A 20,255-nucleotide genomic window follows, 5' to 3' on the forward strand; every position below is an offset into this window, starting at 1 on the left:
AGTTTGAGCATTCTTTGGCATTGCCTTTCTTTGGGACTGGAATGAAAACTGACCTTTTCCAGTCCTGTGGCTACTGCTGAGTTTTCCAAATTTGCTGGCATACTGAGTGCAGCACTTTCACAGCATCATCTTTTAAGATTTGAAATAGCTCAACTGGAATTTCATCACCTCCACTAGCTTTGTTCATAGACATGCTTCCTAAGGCCCACTTGACTTGACATTCCAGGATGTCTGGCTCTAGGTAAGTGATCACACCATTGTGATCATCTGGGTCATGAAGATCTTTTTTGTATAGTTCTGTGTATTCTGGCCACCTCTTCTTAATATCTTCTACTTCTGTTAGGTCCATATCATTTCTGTCCTTTATTGTGCCCATCTTTGCATGAAATGTTCCCTTGGTATCTCCAATTTTCTTGAAGTGATTTCTATTCTTTCCCATTCTATTGTTTTCCTCTATTTCTTGCATTGATCACTGAGGAAGGCTTTCTTATCTCTCCAAGAGTTCTTGGAACTCTGCATTCAAATGGGTATATCTTTCCTTTTCGCTTCTCTTCTTTTCACAGATATTTGTAAGGCCTCCTCAGACAGCCATTTTGCTTTTTTGCATTTCTTTTTCTTGGGGATGGTCTTGATCCCTGTCTCCTCTACAATGTCACAAACCTCCATCCATATTTCATCAGGCACTGTCTATCACATCTAGTCCCTTAAATCTATTTGTCACTTCCACTGTGTAATTGTAAGGGATTTGATTTAGGTCATACCTGAATGGTCTATTTCCCTACTTTCTTCAATTTAAGTCCGAATTTGGCAATAAGGAATTCGTGATCTGAGCCATAGTCAGCTCCTGGTCTTGTTTTTGCTGACTGTATAGAGTTTCTCCATCTTTGGCTGCAAAGAATATAATCAGTCTGATTTCGGTATTGACCATCTGGTAATGTCCATGTGTAGGGTCTTCTCTTGTGTTGCTGGAAGAGGGTGTTTGCTGTGACCAGTGCGTTCTCTTGGCAAAACTCTATTAGCCTTTGCTCTGCTTCATTCTGTACTCTAAGGCCAAATTTGCCTGTTACTCCAGGTGCTTCTTAACTTCCTACTTTTGCATTCCAGTTCCCTATAATGTAAAGGACATCGTTTTTGGGTATTAATTCTAAAAGGTCTTGAAGGTCTTCACAGAACCGTTCAACTTCAGCTTCTTCAGCAGTACTGGTCAGGGAATAGACTTGGATTATCATGATATTGAATGGTTTGCCTTGGAAACAAAGAGATCATTTTGTTGTTTTTGAGACTGCATCTAAGTACTGCATTTCCGACTCTTTTGTTGACTATGAAGGCTACTCCATTTCTTCTAATGGTTTCTTGCCCACAGTAGTAGACATAATGGTCATCTGAGTTAAATTCACCCATTCCAGTCCATTTTAGTTTGCTGATTCCTAAAATGTCGACTTTTACTCTTGCCATCTCCTGTTTGACCACTTCCAATTTGCCTTGATTCATGGACCTGACATTCCAGGTTCCTATGCAATATTGCTCTTTACAGCATCGGACCTTGCTTCTATCACCAGTCACATCCACAACTTGGTGTTGTTTTTGCTTTGGCTCCGTCCATTCATTCTTTCTGGAGTTATTTCTCCGCTGATCTCCAGTAGCATACTGGGTACCTACTGACCTGGGGAGTTCATCTCTCAGTATCCTATTTTTTTGCCTTTTCATACTGTTCATGGGGTTCTCAAGGCAAGAATACTGAAGCGGTTTGCCATTCACTTCTCCAATATCCTGATAATTAAAAATTTGCAATTCTATATTTTTTCTAAAGCGCTTATGTTTACCAAAGGATCATTGTGAATACTGTTACAAGGACTATGTGCATCAGAATTATAGGTATGCATATTAAAAATGCACATTTCAAGCCCAGGAATTTAAATTTACAATAAGCAACCCCTATTTCCATATTGATGTAACACTTGTTTTAAAAACAGCTGATACAGAGGATAGCATTAATTTGGGAATGTTGCTGCTTATTTAACTTATATGCAGAGTACATCATGCGAAATGCTGGGCTGGATGAATCACTAGATGGAATGAAGACTGCCGGGAGAAATATCAACAACCTCAGATATACAGACGACATCACTCTAATGGCAGAAAGTGAAGAAGAACTCAAGAGCCTCTTGTTGAAGGTAAAAGAGGAAAGTGAAAAAGCTGGCTTAAAACTGAACATTCAGAAAACTAAGAACATGGCATCTGGTCCCATCAGTTCATGGCAAATAGATGGGGATAAAGTGGAAACAGTGGCAGATTTTGTTTTCTTGGGATCCAAGTCACAAAATTGAAAGACACTTGCTCCCTGGAAGAAAAGCTATGACAAACCTAGCAACGTATTAAAAAGCAGAGACTTCACTTTGCTGACAAAGGTCCATCTAGTCAAAGGTATGGTTTCTCCAGCTGTCATGTATGGATGGGAGAGTTGGACCATAAAGAAAGCTGAGCACTGAAGAATTGATGCTTTTAAACTGTGGTATTGGAGAAGACTCTTGAGAGTTTGTCCCTTGGATTGCAAGGAGATCAAATCAGTCAGTCCTAAAGGAAATCAGTCCTGAATATTCACTGGAAGGACTGATGCTGAAGCTGAAGCTCCAATACTTTGGCCACCTGATGCAAAGAGCTGACTTATGGAAAAGACCCTGATACTGGGAAAGATTGAAGGCAGGAGAAGGGGGCGACAGAGAGTATGAGATGGTTGGATGGCATCTCTAACATAATGGACATGAGTTTGAGCAAACTGGGAGATAGTGAAGGACAGGGAACCCTGGCATGCTACAGTCCCTGGGGTCACAAAAAGTCGTACATGACTTAGCGACTCAATGACAGGGAACTAAGATCTCTCAAGCCACGTGGTGTGGGGGAAAAAATCACTTGGAAAGAAAAGAATCACTTGGGGTATCTGTAAAATATACAGACCACCAATCTTCCCTAGGCATTGTGACTCAAGAAGGTTTAACTGGGGCCTAGGAATCAGTGTTCCTGAAGCACACCAGTGATTTATCTTCAAAGTCAGGGGGTAATATTAGATTATATTCAGCAAATATTTGCAACATAATTCCTAAAACCCTGGAGTTGCCAAAGAAGTGTAACTAAACTATCAATAGGAAAAGATTGGCTATTTTTACACTGATATGGAGCTCATGTTTTGGAAACACAATCCTGAGGTCACCTTTTCAAGCTCAATCCTAGTCCCACTGAAAAATTTCCCACTACTTTCAGGATATAGACAAAACTTCTTACCAGCGTCTACAAATGCCGAGAGGTATGGTTTCCTTCTTAGTTGCTTCTCTATCCAATACTCATCCTTCTGGTCTTAAAGGTGACCCTTCTCCAGTCCAGTTTCCCCATTAGTAAAACAGAAATAGTAACACCTATCTCAGATGGTTCAGGATCAAATGAGATCAGGTAAGAGCTCTCTGTACAGAAGCTGGCAAAGTGAACGGCAGCAATTATTTAATCAAACCAAGCTCTGTTTCTACTTCTTCACATTGAGTTCTTCAACCCACCTGCCATCTGGTTTTTGTACCCACCATTACAAGGAAACTATTTTCACAAGGCTCACCAACTGCCAAGTCCAAATGACAAATTTCAGTCTTTATTTGATTGACCTTTCTGCAAGTAAGGGGGAGACAGAGGATGAGACGGTTGAATGACATTACTGACTCAATGGACATGAGTTTGAGCAAACTCTGGGAGATAGTGAAGGACAGGGAAGCCTGGTGTGCTGCAGTCCATTAGGTCACAAAGAGCTGGACACACCTTAGCAACTGAACAACAACAAAAACAGTGTATCCTGGTTTCCTCATACTTCTGGCCAGTCTTTCAAAGTAACTTTCTTGGTTCTTTCATTGCTTCCTTTTTCAGACTTTTAAAAAATATTTTATCACAGCAACACATGCTTATTTATACACTGATGACAGCTACTCAGCAAGGTCTTCCTTGACCATTAAATTAGAACCCTCACCCCAAACCCTCTCATATCACTTTGTCTTCAGAGTACTTCTCTCACTCTCATTCACTTATCTGTCTTCCTCTCCCACTAGATCCTGAACTCTATGAGGGAAGGGGGTATGTGTTATTCACTGCTATATTCAGAGCACCAACAATAATGCCTGGTACTCACTAGGCTCAATCAATGTTTCTTCACTAATTAACTGAAATATCCCTCACATTTAATCACTTGTAGATTTTACCTCCCCTCAATTCTCTCAAATCTTTGCCTGTTCTTGCATAAGAACAACTGACTCATACTTTGCTTAAATGACTAACAACCATATGCAGTCCTATTCTATAGTCCATAGCCCAAACTGCTGCTAAAATTATCCAAATCGTTCAATAGATTCTTACTGCCTTTAGGATTAAGTCCAGATTCTTTTGCATACAGAGCTCTCTGTGACCTTCATGTGTGCTCAGTGGCTCAGTTGTGCCAGACTCTTTGCAATACCATGGACTGTAGCCTGCCAGGCTCCTCTGTCCATGAGATTCTCCAGGCAAGAATACTGGAGTGGATTGCCATGTCCTCCTCCTGGGGATCTTCCTGACCCAGGGACCAAACCTGTGGGTTTCTTATGTCTCCTGAATTGACAGGCAGGTTCTTTATCACTAGCGCCACCTGGGAAGCCCGGTGGCTCAATAAATGCTGAATGAATGAATGAATGAATACCATGTATCCATCTAATCTCCTAAACCAAAATTCTGGAAGTCATCTTCCATTTTTCCTTCTCCACTCCCAAATGCCAACTGGTCACCAAGTCCTGTTGATCTGTCCCCTAAATATCTCTCAAATTCACCCCCTTCCTCCCTATCCTAATGCCACAGTCCTAGTTCAACTGTATTTGCCACCCTCCAAACCATTCTCCACACTACCACTGGAATTATTTTTTTTTAATTTTTATTACAAAAATAATATGTTCTTATAAAAATTCAAATACAGAAATAAAAGCACAATGCCCCACCCAGTATACAAATAAACATATAGCCCCTTCCCCTCCAATCTCATTGCCCAGAGGTTATCACTGTCAACCATTTTGTGTAAATCCTTTCAGACTTTTTCCTTTGCATATACAAGTATATGTAAACACATATAAATATATACATGTGGTTTTATCATTTACAAAAATGGGATCACACTTGTTACACATGACTCTTCAATTTATTTCTTCATTCAATATACTGAGAATTTCTAAAACACAAATCATATTTTATCACTCCACTAGCACATTTCATTTCTAATTAATATAAAATTCACATTCATTAGCATCAATTCAAAGCTCTTGATGATATGCTTCCTGTCCATCTTTCAGTCTCACCTAGAGCCATTCCAGCATGGAGGGACTGGAACATAAACCACCTTAAATCCTTTCTGGAACAAGGCAGGTACAAACAAACAAACAAACAAACAAGGAACACACTCTGCTATTTGCCATTTCTGGAGTTTGGCCTTTTCATTTCATGTGACACTCTGCCTAGACTTTTCCATCTGGCAAGCTCCTACTAATTCTTCAACAGTCAGCTTAAAAATTATCTCTAAGAATACTTCCCTGACTTTTTCAGACATGACTGCTCCTCTATTTTCTCCTATGTTTTATACCTAGCTTAATTGCACTTATCTTACAGTACTGTAACGATTTATTAACATGTTTTGAATTTCCCTCCCCCTCCCCCAACTTAATGGTGAGCTCTTTCAATAAAAGGAATGTGTCTTATTTAAGTTTGCATCCCAAGGAGCTGATAGAATGCTTATCATGGAGCAGATGCTTAATAACAAATCTGTTGAGGATTTTATGATTCTAGGAACATTTACTGAGTACCTATTCTGCACAGAACCATATCCTAAGCATGAAAAGAAACAGAAGACACAGTCTTTGCCCTAAAGAACTTACCATTTCCCTACCATTTCCCCTGGGGGTGGGGGAAGGACAGAACACATTTACATGGCGACATATCATTTCTGACAAATATGCTGTTTCAAAGATTTATAATTTATTTGCCTCCAATCCACTTAGGAACAAGGCATTGTATAATCAAATAAATAATAAATAACGGGCAGTTCAGTTTGTCCAATAGCTTTATGGTTTTAGTGTGGCACAGAGTCCACCAGAACGCAATTCTCTGTCCCAACAGGGGGCTGTCAATGGTTACAGCCTGCAAATTAGAAAACTGAGGTGATATCATGCTTGGAAATTTTCTAATACATCAAGAGGACATAAAGTTATTAGCTATTTCATAATTTCTCTTCCTTCCCCAGGAACAAAATGATACCAAAAGCAATTAATAGAGTTAAGGAGAGTACTGCAGAAGGAGGAGAGTGCTCTCTTTTTGTTAGTGATGGGGAAAGGGGGTTGCCTGGTTTTAAATCAAAGGGTGGCACTGCCTCAGAAAAATCAGAAGAGTTAATTTATTATCATTTACTTATTATTTTTTAAAAAGCTACAGTATTCATTAATTTGGTAGTTTCAGGATCAGACACTGTAACAAAAAATATAAACAAATGGGGGAAAGGTGAGCTAGGCTGGAGAACAGGGAAGGCGGACCAAGGAGGCCGAAAGGAAGCCTCATTCATCAGAGTCCAAGTCACTGTCCCCAGCAATGGAGTGGAAATCCTCACTGTCCTCCTCGTCCTCTGACAGCTGGACCTGGCTTAGTACGCTCGGCCCAGAGCGTTGCTCTTCCTCCTCATCTTCTTCCTCCTCTGATACCTCATACCCACCGATGCTGCTGAAGCTCGTGTCTTGGGTGTTCGACTTGGGATCAGGCTCCTCATAGCTCCCATAACTGAGAAAAGAAACATGTCATCTCTCAAGCTCGGACACCATCCTCTAGCTGACCAGTCCCGTTCTCAGTGCCACCAAGGAATCAGCCCATCTCACCTCCCCTGGCCACTAAAATGATGGCTCTGGACTATTCTACGGGTACCTGAGAGAAAAATGATCCTATTCTAAAACATCAACTTGCCAACTTCATATACGCAAGAATCTGAATGAAACTCCCCTACACCTGAACAACACACTGCTAGCTTACGTGACCATAAATGCTCTGATAAGCCTTGTAGGTTTGTCGACCACTTATAGCCTCACTCATCTACATATCCAATTAGTCAACAGTCCTAAAGATTCTACCTCTTCAATATATCTCACTTCTATCCCCATCTTTCCAGCCCTATTCTGCCTGCTCTGGCTTCATTCTTTGAGATCTCTGGCCTGCACCACTGCAATCAGTCTTCTTCCAGTCTTGCTCTCCCCAATTAATTTCTTCACATTTCTGCCAGAGTGCTCTTTATTTTTGTTTGTTTGTTTATTCTTAATTTTACTTAAAAAAAAATCACACAAGTAATGCACGTTTACTGGTTTAAAAAAATTAGAATATACAGCAGAAAAAAAAGGAAAAAATCACCAATAACTCTACTACCCAGAGATACTCTTTCAGTATATGACCTTCCAAATTTTTTTCTATGCAGTTTACTTTGATGCTTAAACATTTTTTTTTAATTTACAAAATTGGAATGCTCTATATACTCTTCAGGAATCTGCTTTTTCACTAACGTTTATAATGAACATCTTTCCATGTCAATAAACATACATCGATAGCACCATTTTAACAGCTGTGTGGTATTCCACTGTGTGGCTGTAACATGATTTATTTCACAGTCTCTCACTAGAACATTTAACCTGTCTTCAATTATTCCACTATTAGAAACAATGCTGTGATGAACATCTTTGTACAAACATCTTGATGAAGGTTATTTTATTATTCCCATGGAATAACTCCCTAGATATGGAATTGGGAGGCCAAAGAGGATATACATTTTTTAAGTTTCTGATTTGTAAGATAAATTGCTATACCTCTCTCACCTACCCCATTTTTTCAATTTCTATTACCAACCAGTGGTTTCTGAATGTCCTTTTATGCACGTCTTTTCCAACACTGGGCATTATTATTCATTTTAATCTTTGCCCATCTGATAGGAAAAAAATTGCATTTGGTTGTTTTATTGCATTTCTTTGATTCTTAGGGAAGCTGAGTTTTCATAATTTATTGGCCATTTGCATTTCTTCTGTGAATTAATTCATGGCTTCTGCCCATCCTTCTTCTGGGGTACAGAGCAATCTTTTTAAAATACAGATCTGATCATACTACTCTCATTCAATGTCTGCCCAAAATTCTCAGGCCCTTCATGATTTGGTCCTTACTTACCTACCTCTTTAAACTGTCTCTATTACACGGATCATGATGAAAAGCACCAACTACACTGAGCTACTTGTATTCTTGAGAAGTGTTTCATGTCTCTATGTGTTCATATATGCTCTTCTTGGTCTCTGGAATGCCCTTCCCTTTCTTCTTCATTTAGCTAATTCCTACTCTGATTCAGCTCAGTTTCTCTAACCAGCTCCCCTACTCCACTCCTACCCAAGCCCCAGAAAAATCCCGTGGTTTCCTATCACAGCACTTTTCATGTTACACTGTGATCATCATCTGTTTGCCTGTTTTAGACTTCCCACTAAACTGAACTCCCTGAAGGAAGGGATAACATCCTAGTTGCTTTTGTACTTGTGACAAATATTTGCTCGATGAATTAAGGCTCTTAACTGCTTGCCCGATGTGTGCTTAGTCACTCAGTCATGTCTGACTCTTTGTGACTCCATGAACTGTAGCCCGCCAGGCTCCTCTGTCCATTCTCCAGGCAAGAATACTGGAGTGGGCTGCCATGCCCTCCTCCAGAGGCTCTTCCCAACCCAGGGATTGAACCCTGGGTCTCCCTCATTGCAGGTGGATTCTTTACCATCTGAGCCACCAGGCTTGTTGGTGGCTTGCTGGATACCTTTGGCTTAGATGTATCATATGTATCTTAACATATCCAAAGACAAATTCATTTTTTGCCTCCTTTCCCACTCCATCTAATACCTGTTTTCCCTCTTTCTTATGTCAGTGACATTCCCATTCATTACGTATCTAATCTCCTTACCTCTTAAATCCAAATGATCTGTCCTCTAAACAGCTCTTAAATATGTCCCTTCCCTTTCCTCCACTCCTCACAGATCCTAGTTGAATTTCTTATTATTGCCCTGAAAGTGAAAGCGAAGGCTGCTCAGTCATGTCTGACTCTTTGTGACCCCATGAAGTCCATGGCATTCTCTAGGCCAGAATACTGAAGTGGTTAGCCTTTTCCTTCTCCAGGGGATCGTTCCAACCCAGGGATCAAACCCAGGTCTCCCACATTGCAGGAGGATTCTTTACCAACTGAGCCATAAGGGAAGCCCAAGAATAGTGGAATGGGTATCCTATCCCTTCTCCAGCGGATCTTCCGAACCCAGGAATTGAACCAGGGTCTCCTGCATTGCAGGTGAATTCTTTACCAACTGAGCTATTAGGGAAGCCCAATCATTGCCCTAGAGTTATTTAACACATAAACTTGATGTTACTTTCTTTTCCTTAAAGTGATGATTCTCATTAACCACAATCCACATGTCTTAGCACGCCATTTAAGGTCCTCTAACAACATAATCCCTTGCTGCTTCTAGAGTCACAACTCCCAACAACTTCCCTTTGGTCTGGAATTTCTTTGCTATATTTCTGTGCCTTTGAACATACTGTTTCACCTCTAAGGATCTCCTCACCTGCTGCCACTTATATACTTAGTAGACTTCTATTCATCCTGTAAGGCCCAGTTCAAATGTCCCCTCATTTGTGATACTCCCTGATTACTCCAAGCAGAGTGAGACACTTCCTCCTCCTGAGTGTGACTTGGCACTTTGTACTAAACTTATGCTACATAGCTCTTCTCACACTGTATTGCAATGATTTTGTATCAGTCTCTTCCACTAGACTGTGAGCTCCTCAAGGGCAGGATATGTCTTGCTCCTTTGTGTATTCCCAAGGGCCTAGCATAGTGCCTGGCCCTAGTAGGTGCTCAAGCAATGTTTGATGGATGAAAGTAATATGATGCTGGGCCCTCTGACATCATAGCTGCGCACTGATGCCACAGCCCCCGTACGTAGCATGTTGCTATCAATTACCTGATATTGCTATCCTCCAAACCATGAGAAGCCTCCCCACCGTCTCCCTCATAGGACATCATGCTTTCTTCATTTTCCATGCCCATCCTTGTGTTTTCTTGAAGCATGCGGGGCTGTTTGGGTCTTATTCCACCAGATCCTACATCCGAGTCACTTCCACTTTCACTCAGCTGGATAGCTATGAAAAGAGAAATCCTGAGATAAGCTTGACAGAATTAACATCTTTGGCTTAGTCTTCCAGAACAGTTAATCCCATGCATCTACACAGGTATCTTGCCTGGACCCTCCACCTCAGAGGACTGCCTAGGGTCAACATTGACAAGATTTATAGTTTGGAAAATGAATTAAAAAACCATTTCAGTGCAATCTGTTTTTTTTCCCCATCATCTCCTTCTATATTCTTCCCCTACCACTGCGATTAATTCACAAACATCTCTTTTTCTTAATTTTCTTTCCCTATTGCCACATATAACACATCTTTCTCATTTTTATCCAAGTATTCAAATCAAACGCTGCTTTGGCATTGCTTTTCTGACTATCATCTTTTTCTACCTATGCTGTATTTTTTCACCTCTTCTAAGACCAATGAATTTAATCATCCTATGAGTGAATGCTCAGCACCCTGAGGTCTATTAATGGGACTTCAATAAAAGAACAGCTTTTTAACAGCATATGTGGCCCAGAGCTTCCTCTGAGCCCTGAGTGTGCTATGGTGAGCTATGTACCAGAGAAAGGATTATCTCCTTCTTCATCACTCCCAGCATCTTCCTCATCATCTTCTCCTTCAGACATAAGCAAATCCTCATACAGGACACTGGCTTGAGGCTGTTGCACAGTTCCTTCCTCTTCATCTGCAAGATCACCATCTGCATCTTCACCTTCCTAAAGGAGACCAGTTGAGACCATTAACTGACCAACTAAGAGACCAGAAGCCACCACCAGCCGCCCCCTTGCTGCCTTACAAGATATAATTTTGGTGGATAGATTTGGTCAGCTGGTTCCAAGGATTAAAGTCATACTGGGCCTCACTATAGAGACCCTATGGTATCGCCTGGGGACTTGGCCTGTCCTGTACTTCTGGGGCACCTACCATATAAAGGTATAATGAAACCATAAGCTTTCTGTAAGCATACTCACTGGGGCTGGTGTCTTAGGTTTCCCATCCTCCTCCTCATCATCATACCCTTCAATATCTACATCAGAGTCTTCCTCGCCCAGCCTACCTCGGCCCTGGTGCATCTGAGTAAGGAACACAAATAGTACATCATTGAGGGACATGCCGGTAGGAGGAGTTAACCAGGGGCTCTCACCCAGGACAGATGCTCCTCCCTGATATCCCGGCCAACCCCACAGCTAGTGGGGGCTGTTACACAGCTCAAAGCATGTGCATTTTCCCCCATTCATTCTTTGGAAATCACAGGTAGGGTAAAAATTAAACCCAAAGAATAGGAAGGTCCTTGGTCTGTTATTAGTATAGCATCACAAGGAGACTTCCTTTCTAAACAAGCTTTTCCTAGCTTGTGTTGGACTCTTTGGGACAGAAAAACCCTCCTGGATTTTGCACTCGCCAGTGGAACCTTGACCGAGATCAGCTGATAAGATTTCTGGCTTCAGATCAGGAGTATCTGCTGATACCTCTAGAAAAGGCCAATTTAAAAAACTTAATTTTAAAAACAACTTTGATAACACATGTACAGTAAGGTAGCAGGGCAATTATTTTGAACTATGTCTCTGAATGCAGCTGGTCTTTCCAGTCAGGATACTCTGATGCCTCACACACTTTTCACACTTGTGTCTTAAGTTCTGCTGTGCCTGACTCTGCCCATCGTGACAGAAGACAAGCCAGTCACGTGACCTGCCACCATCCCACCTTGAAATCACATTTCCAGGCTTTCACTCCCAGGGCCAAGGGGTCTGATCATCATCCTTGACACATGTCATATATCACCACCATTACTCACCCATCCCCTACCCCTAAGCATACTACCAATCTCACTAAGAGAAAAAGACTATCCTACCTGTGTCACCTGCTTTTCTGGAGTGGCAGTGGGAATATCCAGGACAGACATATTGCTCTCATCTTGAAATACAGAGGCATCTCGAGACATACTGAGGGATGTGTTGGTATCATACAAATCAGGAGGCTGTGGCACAAATCATACAACTTAGCTTCTATTTAGTAAAGGGAGTAAAAAATTCAGAGAACTCCCCTTTAGTGCATTCACTGAAGAAAAGGTCATGCAGAACAATCCATTTAAGGAAAAAAAAACATAGTTTTGACACAGCTTTATGGGCAAGTTTTGGGGGCTCTCACAAATATTGCTCATTCTATCAAAGAGGCATCCGATGTATATGATCAGAAGCCTGAAGCAGAAAAGCATCCAAGCTATGGGACAATTCTATGTCCTAATAGCCTCTCTGGTCAATAACCTAATTTCTTCTAAGTGTGGTCTTATTGCTTTTAGGCCCAGGGCTCCACACCACTGCTATTCTGTCTGTTTTGGTGTAGAGACATCTAAAATGGGATAAAGAAATGTCAATTCCAACCAGAACATGGAAAGGGGTAATAGCTTATGAGCTCACTAGAGGATAATATGAGGCAAAATAGCATGGTGAAAAACCACGGACTTTGGAGTAAACTGCCCTAAGTTTGAGTCCTGGCTCCACCATTTGCTAGCTGAGTAACTTAAACAAATAACTTAATGTCTCTAAGTCTTAGTTTCAACTTTAAAACATGGATGGTAATGTCTACCTCAAATGGTTGTTGGGAAAATTAAGAGATGTGTATACATGCTCCTTACCCCATGCCTGGCAGTCAAAAAATTATAGCTCCCTTCCCTCTTCCTTCTCCTAAAGTGAAGAGGGATTTAGCAAATGGACTATTCAGTGAAAGGAGGGTGTGCAAAGTAGCTTCAGTCGTGTCTGACTCTTTGAGATCCTACTCTGTCCATAGGGATTCTCCAGGCAAGAATACTGGAGTTGGTTGCCATGCCCTCCTCCAGGGGATCTTCCTGATACAGGGACTGAACCCGAGTCTCTTATGTCTCCTACATTGACAGGTGGGTTCTTTACCACTAGCACCACCTGGGAAAGGAGGGCAGGAGGGACTAAAAATTAACAGGCTAGCAAAGCCTGCTCATTTAGGAAAGGGCTCTCTAAAAAGTTGGCTGAGGGTATAAATATCACACAGTTATTAAAAATGTCTTCAAAGACCATTTAATGAAATAAAATGCTCATAATATAATGTGAAGTGAAAACAAGACACAAAATAATAATGACCAATTTCACGTTATAAATGCACACACACGCACATTACAGGTTTGAAGAAACACACCAAAATGTTCACAGTGGTTTGGTTCTTTCTCAGTGGTGGACTTGATTTTTAAGTAATTTATTTATTCTGTATGTTTCCCAATTTGTCACAATGAACATGTACTTTTATCAACAAAGAACCCACATATGTGTTACTTTGCTGTTGGTTTTGTTTTTAAAGCAAACAAACAAGGCTGAGTGGGAACAGGGTTCTGGAGAAAGGAAAAACTGAGTTCAAAAGGATTACAAGTGCAGATAAAGCAGTTGTGGAACAAAAGAAGAGAAAATTAGGGAATGAAACACTATGTGGAAAAATATAAAGCAAGCAATTTTAGATAACATGTCAAGCTGAATGTATAGTGCAATATAAGCTGGGTAGAAATAGTTGAGTGAAAATACATTGATTACCACCCATTTAGAGGTGGCAGTACAGTATGATTACTGTCATATTTCTACACAACAAAATTGTATTAAAAAGGCAAAAGCAAAGCACTCGCTCAGTCGTGTCTGACTCTTTGCGACCCCGTGGACTGTAGCCTACCAGGCTCCTCCGTCCGTGGGATTCTCCAGGCAAGAGTACTGGAGTGGGGTGCCATTGCCTTCTCCAGGAGATCTTCCCAACCCAGGGATTGAACCCAGGTCTCCCGCATTGCAGACAGACGCTTTACCGTCTGAGCTACCAGGGAAACTTACACACTTTTTAGTATTTAATAGCATTTGGGTTTGAGAGTAATATTAAGTAAGGACAATCACTCACATGTATCTTCCTCAGGTTCAGAGGTAATGAACTGGGCTTACTAAATGTGTATATATGAGTGAAGGCAATGATAAGACAGTGAACTGGAATAATGAAGAGGCAATACCTACACCCTACTCTTACCAGGAGATCCTCTAACTGCACCAAACAGCTACTGCTCAGGAGGGAGCACAGTTGCCAGGTTTTCCTCAGCTATTTTTGAGACAGCATTGGAGGGGAAGGACTCACCACAGTGCTAGACTGATGCTGTCATAGACCAGAGCAAACCATGTGCCACTCAGTAGTTAGACTCTCCTGAGGAATGATGGCTAAAACCCAGGCTTTAACTTACCAGAAAGGGTCTGTGGAAGCTGTTGGGCCTATTAGCAAATAGGACCTTCCTGGGGAACATCACTCACCCAAGCCCCCTTGACCCAATCTGCCCACATACTCCTAGAGCTTTTCCTTGTTCTGGGCCTGGAGGAAGTATCTTAGGGCTCTTTGTATTTGGCCCCTCAGTGACCTAGGTTTTAGGGTAAAAGAGAGAGTAAAAGATAGATAGGGAGACTGTATGAATGAGATACAGACAGCAATTATCCAACAGAGATCACAAAGGCTGCATTTATTAGTTCAGAGTGAAACCTGAGCAGAATGAAAAAGTTTTCCAGTGGGAATTGGGAGAAACTTGTATTAGAATATTTGGTTAAATTTGAAAGAACCTCTGAGAACCCTGTAGATGACTTTCATACACATAAGGAAATAAACATTTACTGAATGTCTACTGTGTGCTAGGCAAATGGCCTCATTTAATGTTTACAATAATCTTGAAAAGTACATTTTAGAGAAATGGAAACTGGATTAGAGGGGTCAACTTCCCAAGTTCACAAAGCTAGATAGCAGCAGAGATAAGACTCAAAGCCAAGACTCAAAGCCAGGACTGTTTTATACCAAACTTCATGTATTTTCCACTTTACCACAGTGCCTCCAACAGTTATAGTCTGGTTAAGTCCTAGTCTTCAAATATGCTGGCCCTCTAAGAGTACAGTATAGATGAAATACTCTCAGTATATTCAAGGGTCAGATCAGAAAGACTAAAAATTTCTTATTAATCTTGCTCTCTAGTCTTTGACATGGAAATTTAAGAACATTATAAACATTACCTTCTTCATTTACAGGGAGAGAAAGTCAATCCAGGAAAATGGGTGACGTCTGAGCTACACTAAGATAATTCAGAGGGAATAATGTGGCCCATGTCTATACTCTTGGGATGTCACAGAACCCTAATGGGGCTTCCCAGGTGGTGCTAGTGGTAAAGAACCGCCTGGCAACACAGGAGATGTAGAGATGCGGGTTCGATACCTGGGTCAGAAAGATCCCCTGGAGGAGGAAATAGCTACCCACTCCAGTATTCCTGCCTGGAGAATCCCACGGATAGAAGAGCCTGGCGGGTTACAGTCCAAAGGTTCGCAAAGAGTTGGACACGACTAAAGCGACTTAGCACAGCATACACAGAACCCCAATGCTGGGGACAAAGGAACTCCAGGGATTCAAGAGGATGCCTTTGGCCATGGTAGTCAGGAGTCTGGTACTCCTAAGTACTGCCTAAACGACTAAGACCCCACCCCATTCATACATCCCACGCCTGTCTCTTTTGGATCCAACAAGGCTACCAAGACCCATGGCCCTCACTCACCTTAGCCTTTGAGAAGACAAGAAAGCACACGAAAGGCATATGAAGAGGAAGGACAGAGAAGAAGGGTATCTCAGTAAATACATCTGTTAACATGCTCCCAATTTCCAAAATCAATAAGAAAACTGTAAGAGGAAGTTTCTAGTCCTCAGACTTACCTGAGGTGTGTAAGGCCCTGGGGTCATTGGGTCCAAGCTTTCTAATTCTGCTTCCTCCAAAGCTGCTTCTTTAGCTGTACAAATATCCTTCTCAAGTTGAGTCAAATGCTCATCATACTGAGGAAGAAAAGCATTGAATTCATTCAACATGTATTTTAGACATTGAGAAGCAAACAAAAATCCCTGTCTTCGTGGGAGGGAGGTTCAAGAGGGAGGGGACCATGTACATCTATGGCTAATTCATGTTGATGTATGGCAGAAATCAAACCAATATTATAAAGTAATCATCAGTCAATTAAAGATAAATATAATTTAAAAAGCTAAAAGATGAGCACAGAAAAATAAGTTTATAAAAACCACTTTCTGATGAACTTACTAAAGTGATGTCAGCCTGTGAAAAAAATCCCTGTCTTCATGAAGCTTGTATTCTTGTGGCAGGATACAAGGATACATATGGTAATAAAGTAAATAATTATACAGCTTATTAAAAACATTTAGTGCTGGGTAAGAAAATAAAGAAGGGAAGAATACAGAGTGTGGGTTGAGGGTTGGGGTGGGATATTACATTTTAAAAAAGGATAGGCAGAGAAGGCCTCCCTCAGCCCTAGGGAACAAAAGGATTCCAAAAAGTTAGATCCTACAGGACGTCCTCTTTTTCACTTACTTCAGTCAGTGTCTGGTAACAGATGTTCACAATCTCCTGAGCAGTTTTAGTATACTGACTTTCAGGCCCTATAAATGAAAAAAGAGAATGCCATTGCTTCAGCTCCAGAAATGCACTTTCTGTCACCAGCAGTGGTGTCCTCTTGTCCTAGGTCCAAAAAATCATGCTTCAGCTTTAACTTGGACTCGTGCTCTAACTTTGGAGGGGGAAAATTTCAAACACATACAAAACCAGAGACACTAACATAATGAACTCCCATGTACCTCTTACCCATCTTTAACGATTATCAATAAATGGTCAATCCTGTTTCATTTACACACCAACTTTCACACTCTTCCCAAATTATTCTGAAGCAAATTCTAGCATTTCATCCATAAATTGTTCACTATGTGTCTTAAAGGACTCTTTAAAAGAAATGAACATGGACAATTGTATAACGGTAGATACATGTCATTAAACATCTGTCAAACCCATAAAATGTACAATACCCAGACTGAACTCTAATGCAAACTATGGACTTTGGGTGCTAATGATGTAGATTCATCAGTTGCAACAAATGTATCCCTCTAGTGGGGGATGTGGATAACAGGGGAGGCTGTGCATGTGTAGGGGCACAGGGTTCATGGGAATACTCTGTACCTTCTGTTCAATTTTGCTCTAACTGCTCTAAAAAATAAAACACAGTAACAACTATTAAAAAAACAACTACTGAGGATTTCAAACCCATAAAATGTACAATACCCAGAGTGAACTCTAATGCAAACTATGGACTTTGGGTGCTAATGATGTAGATTCATCAGTTGCAACAAATGTGTCCCTCTAGTGGGGGATGTGGATAACAGGGGAGGCTGTGCATGTGTAGGGGCACAGGGTTCATGGGAATACTCTGTACCTTCTGTTCAATTTTGCTCTAACTGCTCTAAAAAATAAAACACAGTAACAACTATTAAAAAAACAACTACTGAGGATTTCCCTGGTAGTCCAGCGGTTAAGACTCCATGTTCCCAAAGCATGGGGCCTGGGTTTGATCCCTGGTCAGGGAACTAGACCCCACGTGCTGCAACAAAGAGCCTGCATGCCACAACTAAGACCCAGTGCAGCCAAATAAATAAATAAATGTTTTTTTTTTTAATTAAAAAAAAAACCATATTACACCTAAGGTAGCTAACAATAATTCTTTAATATTATTAAATGGCCAGTCAACATTCACATTTCCCCAATTTTTTTATAAATGCTCTTTTACATTTGATTTTTTTTGGGGGGGGGGGAATTATAATCCAAATAAGGTCCACACACTGCATTTGACAGATGTGTCTCTTTAAGATAGTTAACCTATAGGGTGATTCTTAACCAAACTACACAGTTCCCCATATAGATTTTGTTATAAGTTGTAAATTGGTGGCTTGCAGGTCAATCAGTTTTATTTGGCTCACAAAAAATCAGTTCAGGTGGTGATCAGTTTGTGATGTGAAGAAATATCAAATTATTGTATTATATACCTGGAACTGTATATATATATATATTATATATATATATACACACACACACACATATATACATAGTTATATATATATATTATATACAGTGTATATATATGTATATATATAATATATTGTTGTAGGTCAATTATACTTCAATTTAAAAATCACTTCAGTCTGTGAAAACGGATTGAGCTGTGTACTCATACACTTCTGTATGTAAATTACACCTCAATTAAAAGCTTAAAAAGAGCTTAATTAGTTAACTGGCAACATTTAACAATCAAGAGATTTCATATAAAAACCCAAATGTCCGGCTTCTCTCAAAAAATTAAAAGGTGGCAACACACGGTCAGCATTCTCACGAAGCACCAATGGGCTGGATCTGAGTAGCAGCTGCCCCTTTTAGATAAGGCATGTGTTTCACACAGTCCCTACCAGGTCTGCTTGTTTATGCCTGGAGCCTGAAAGCATCTGAGTTGTTATTTCCAACTTAACTGAGTTGTTAAGTGCTTTATAATATTCTTTAATATACTAATTATTCACCTCCTCATTTGTAAAACATTTTTGAGTACCTCTAGGTGCCAGGCATAATACACAGACATGAGTAAGATACAGACTATATCCTCAAGAAGCTTATGGTCTTAGCACAGTGTATGTGTTAGTCACTCAGTCGTGTCCAACTCTTTGCAACCCCATGGACTGTCACCCTGCCAGGCTCCTCTATCCATGGAATTCTTCAGGAGATCTTCCCAAGCCAGGGATCAAACCCAGGTCTCCTGAAATGAAGACAGATTCTTTACTGTCTGAGCTACCAGAGAGCCCAGTGAGACAGACTATAAACAAATGAGGTGATACAATGCAGTGAAAAAATACATAAGAGGGTTTAGTAGAGGCATAGAGGAGGAAGTGACCACTGCTGGGATGGAAGAGGGAAAGAAGAATTAGGAAAGGCTTCATAGAGGAGGTGATCCTTGAATTAAACCTACTATTTATCAGGATGTAAAGTATAAAAAATATACCCCATGTGACATTTTCGTGCCATAACTACATAACTACTCTGAGTATTGTTATTAAGCTATTCTTCCCTGGTGGCTCAGCTGGTAAAGAATATGCTTGCAATGAATGAGGAAGACCCAGGTTCGATCCCTGGATTGGGAAGATCCCCTGGAGAATGAAATGGCAACCCACTCCAGTATTCTTGCCTGGAGAATCCCATGGACAGAAGTGCATAGTGGGCTACAGTCCACGGAGTTGCAAAGAGCTGGACATGACTGAGCGACTAACACTTTATACTTTTTATACAAACAAATAAGTTCACTTCAGATTAAATTTTTCACAAGCATAGGTCCATCTATTCTTCATAAAAGATGTAAAATTAAGTTGTGTCCTCACACAAGCTGCCTGTGCCAAACCAGAAGGAAAACTTAAGTCAACTAAAAGATATTCAGGACATAAAGACAGCCAGAGCTGGCTCACAGTCAGGAACAGTTTTGAGAGATAGGCGTCCACAGCTGAAGTTTCTGAGTTCTAATCTCCTAAAGCCACCAGGAGGTTGGTCCTCAAAGTACTGATGGAGACAGACTGCAAAAGTTATCATACAAGGTTTCATGCTGATTAGAAATGCATGATGCTAGAGAAAATAGGTTGCATACAAGTCACAGGCTTCCTTTACTGAGCAAGTACATCAGCAGCTTATGGCAGTATCCTGGCTCATACACCTACAAGAACCTGACTCATCGCTAAAATTCCAGCCTACAGATTAAGAATTCAGCTCTTCAGTTCTGAAACTGAAACATAAACCAACCCTTTCAATATCTCAATCTTCTCATTTATAATGCAAGGGAAAATTAATTTTATACATTTGCAAAGTTTTCTCCCTTAAACCATTTTACCAATACAATATTGTAAAAATAATAATAATAATAATAAAAATTTAAAAAAAGATGTGTCCTCTTCATTCCCCATTTTCTTTGCAACACATAACTCCAAAGAAATATCCACCAATAATACTCCAGAATATAAAAAATATACTTATTTATATAGCAAATACAATTCTCTATGTGTTTTGATTACTAGCTGTGTCTGTTCTCAGTTTTTGACAGTCCATGCTCTCAGGAGTTACAAGTGTTTCAGCTACTTAACTCTACATATATGAAAAGTAA

General features: G+C 40.5%; 1 protein-coding gene across 6 annotated transcripts in view; it reads right to left on the minus strand.

Annotated features, from left to right (window-relative positions):
• The window catches only part of TAF1 (TATA-box binding protein associated factor 1), a 108,297-nt gene that overhangs the window by 31,426 nt on the left and 56,616 nt on the right, over positions 1 to 20,255 (minus strand). For 3 of the 6 annotated variants that reach the window (XM_055565222.1, XM_055565221.1, XM_055565220.1), the window contains exons 33-39: positions 16,613 to 16,680; positions 15,949 to 16,065; positions 12,071 to 12,196; positions 11,190 to 11,291; positions 10,778 to 10,934; positions 10,053 to 10,230; positions 5,453 to 6,813 (exon numbers count right to left, since the gene is read on the minus strand). In XM_055565222.1, coding sequence (XP_055421197.1) covers positions 6,594 to 6,813; positions 10,053 to 10,230; positions 10,778 to 10,934; positions 11,190 to 11,291; positions 12,071 to 12,196; positions 15,949 to 16,065; positions 16,613 to 16,680 — 968 coding nt within the window. In that variant the 3' untranslated portion in view covers positions 5,453 to 6,593. Of the gene's footprint in view, positions 1 to 5,452; positions 6,814 to 10,052; positions 10,231 to 10,777; positions 10,935 to 11,189; positions 11,292 to 12,070; positions 12,197 to 15,948; positions 16,066 to 16,612; positions 16,681 to 20,255 lie in introns of those variants that run through there. The other 3 variants (XM_055565224.1, XM_055565227.1, XM_055565223.1) reach the window with 2 other exon arrangements.

The sequence above is a fragment of the Bubalus kerabau genome, chromosome X (genome assembly GCF_029407905.1).
Source record: "Bubalus kerabau isolate K-KA32 ecotype Philippines breed swamp buffalo chromosome X, PCC_UOA_SB_1v2, whole genome shotgun sequence".
NCBI lineage: Eukaryota > Metazoa > Chordata > Mammalia > Artiodactyla > Bovidae > Bubalus > Bubalus kerabau.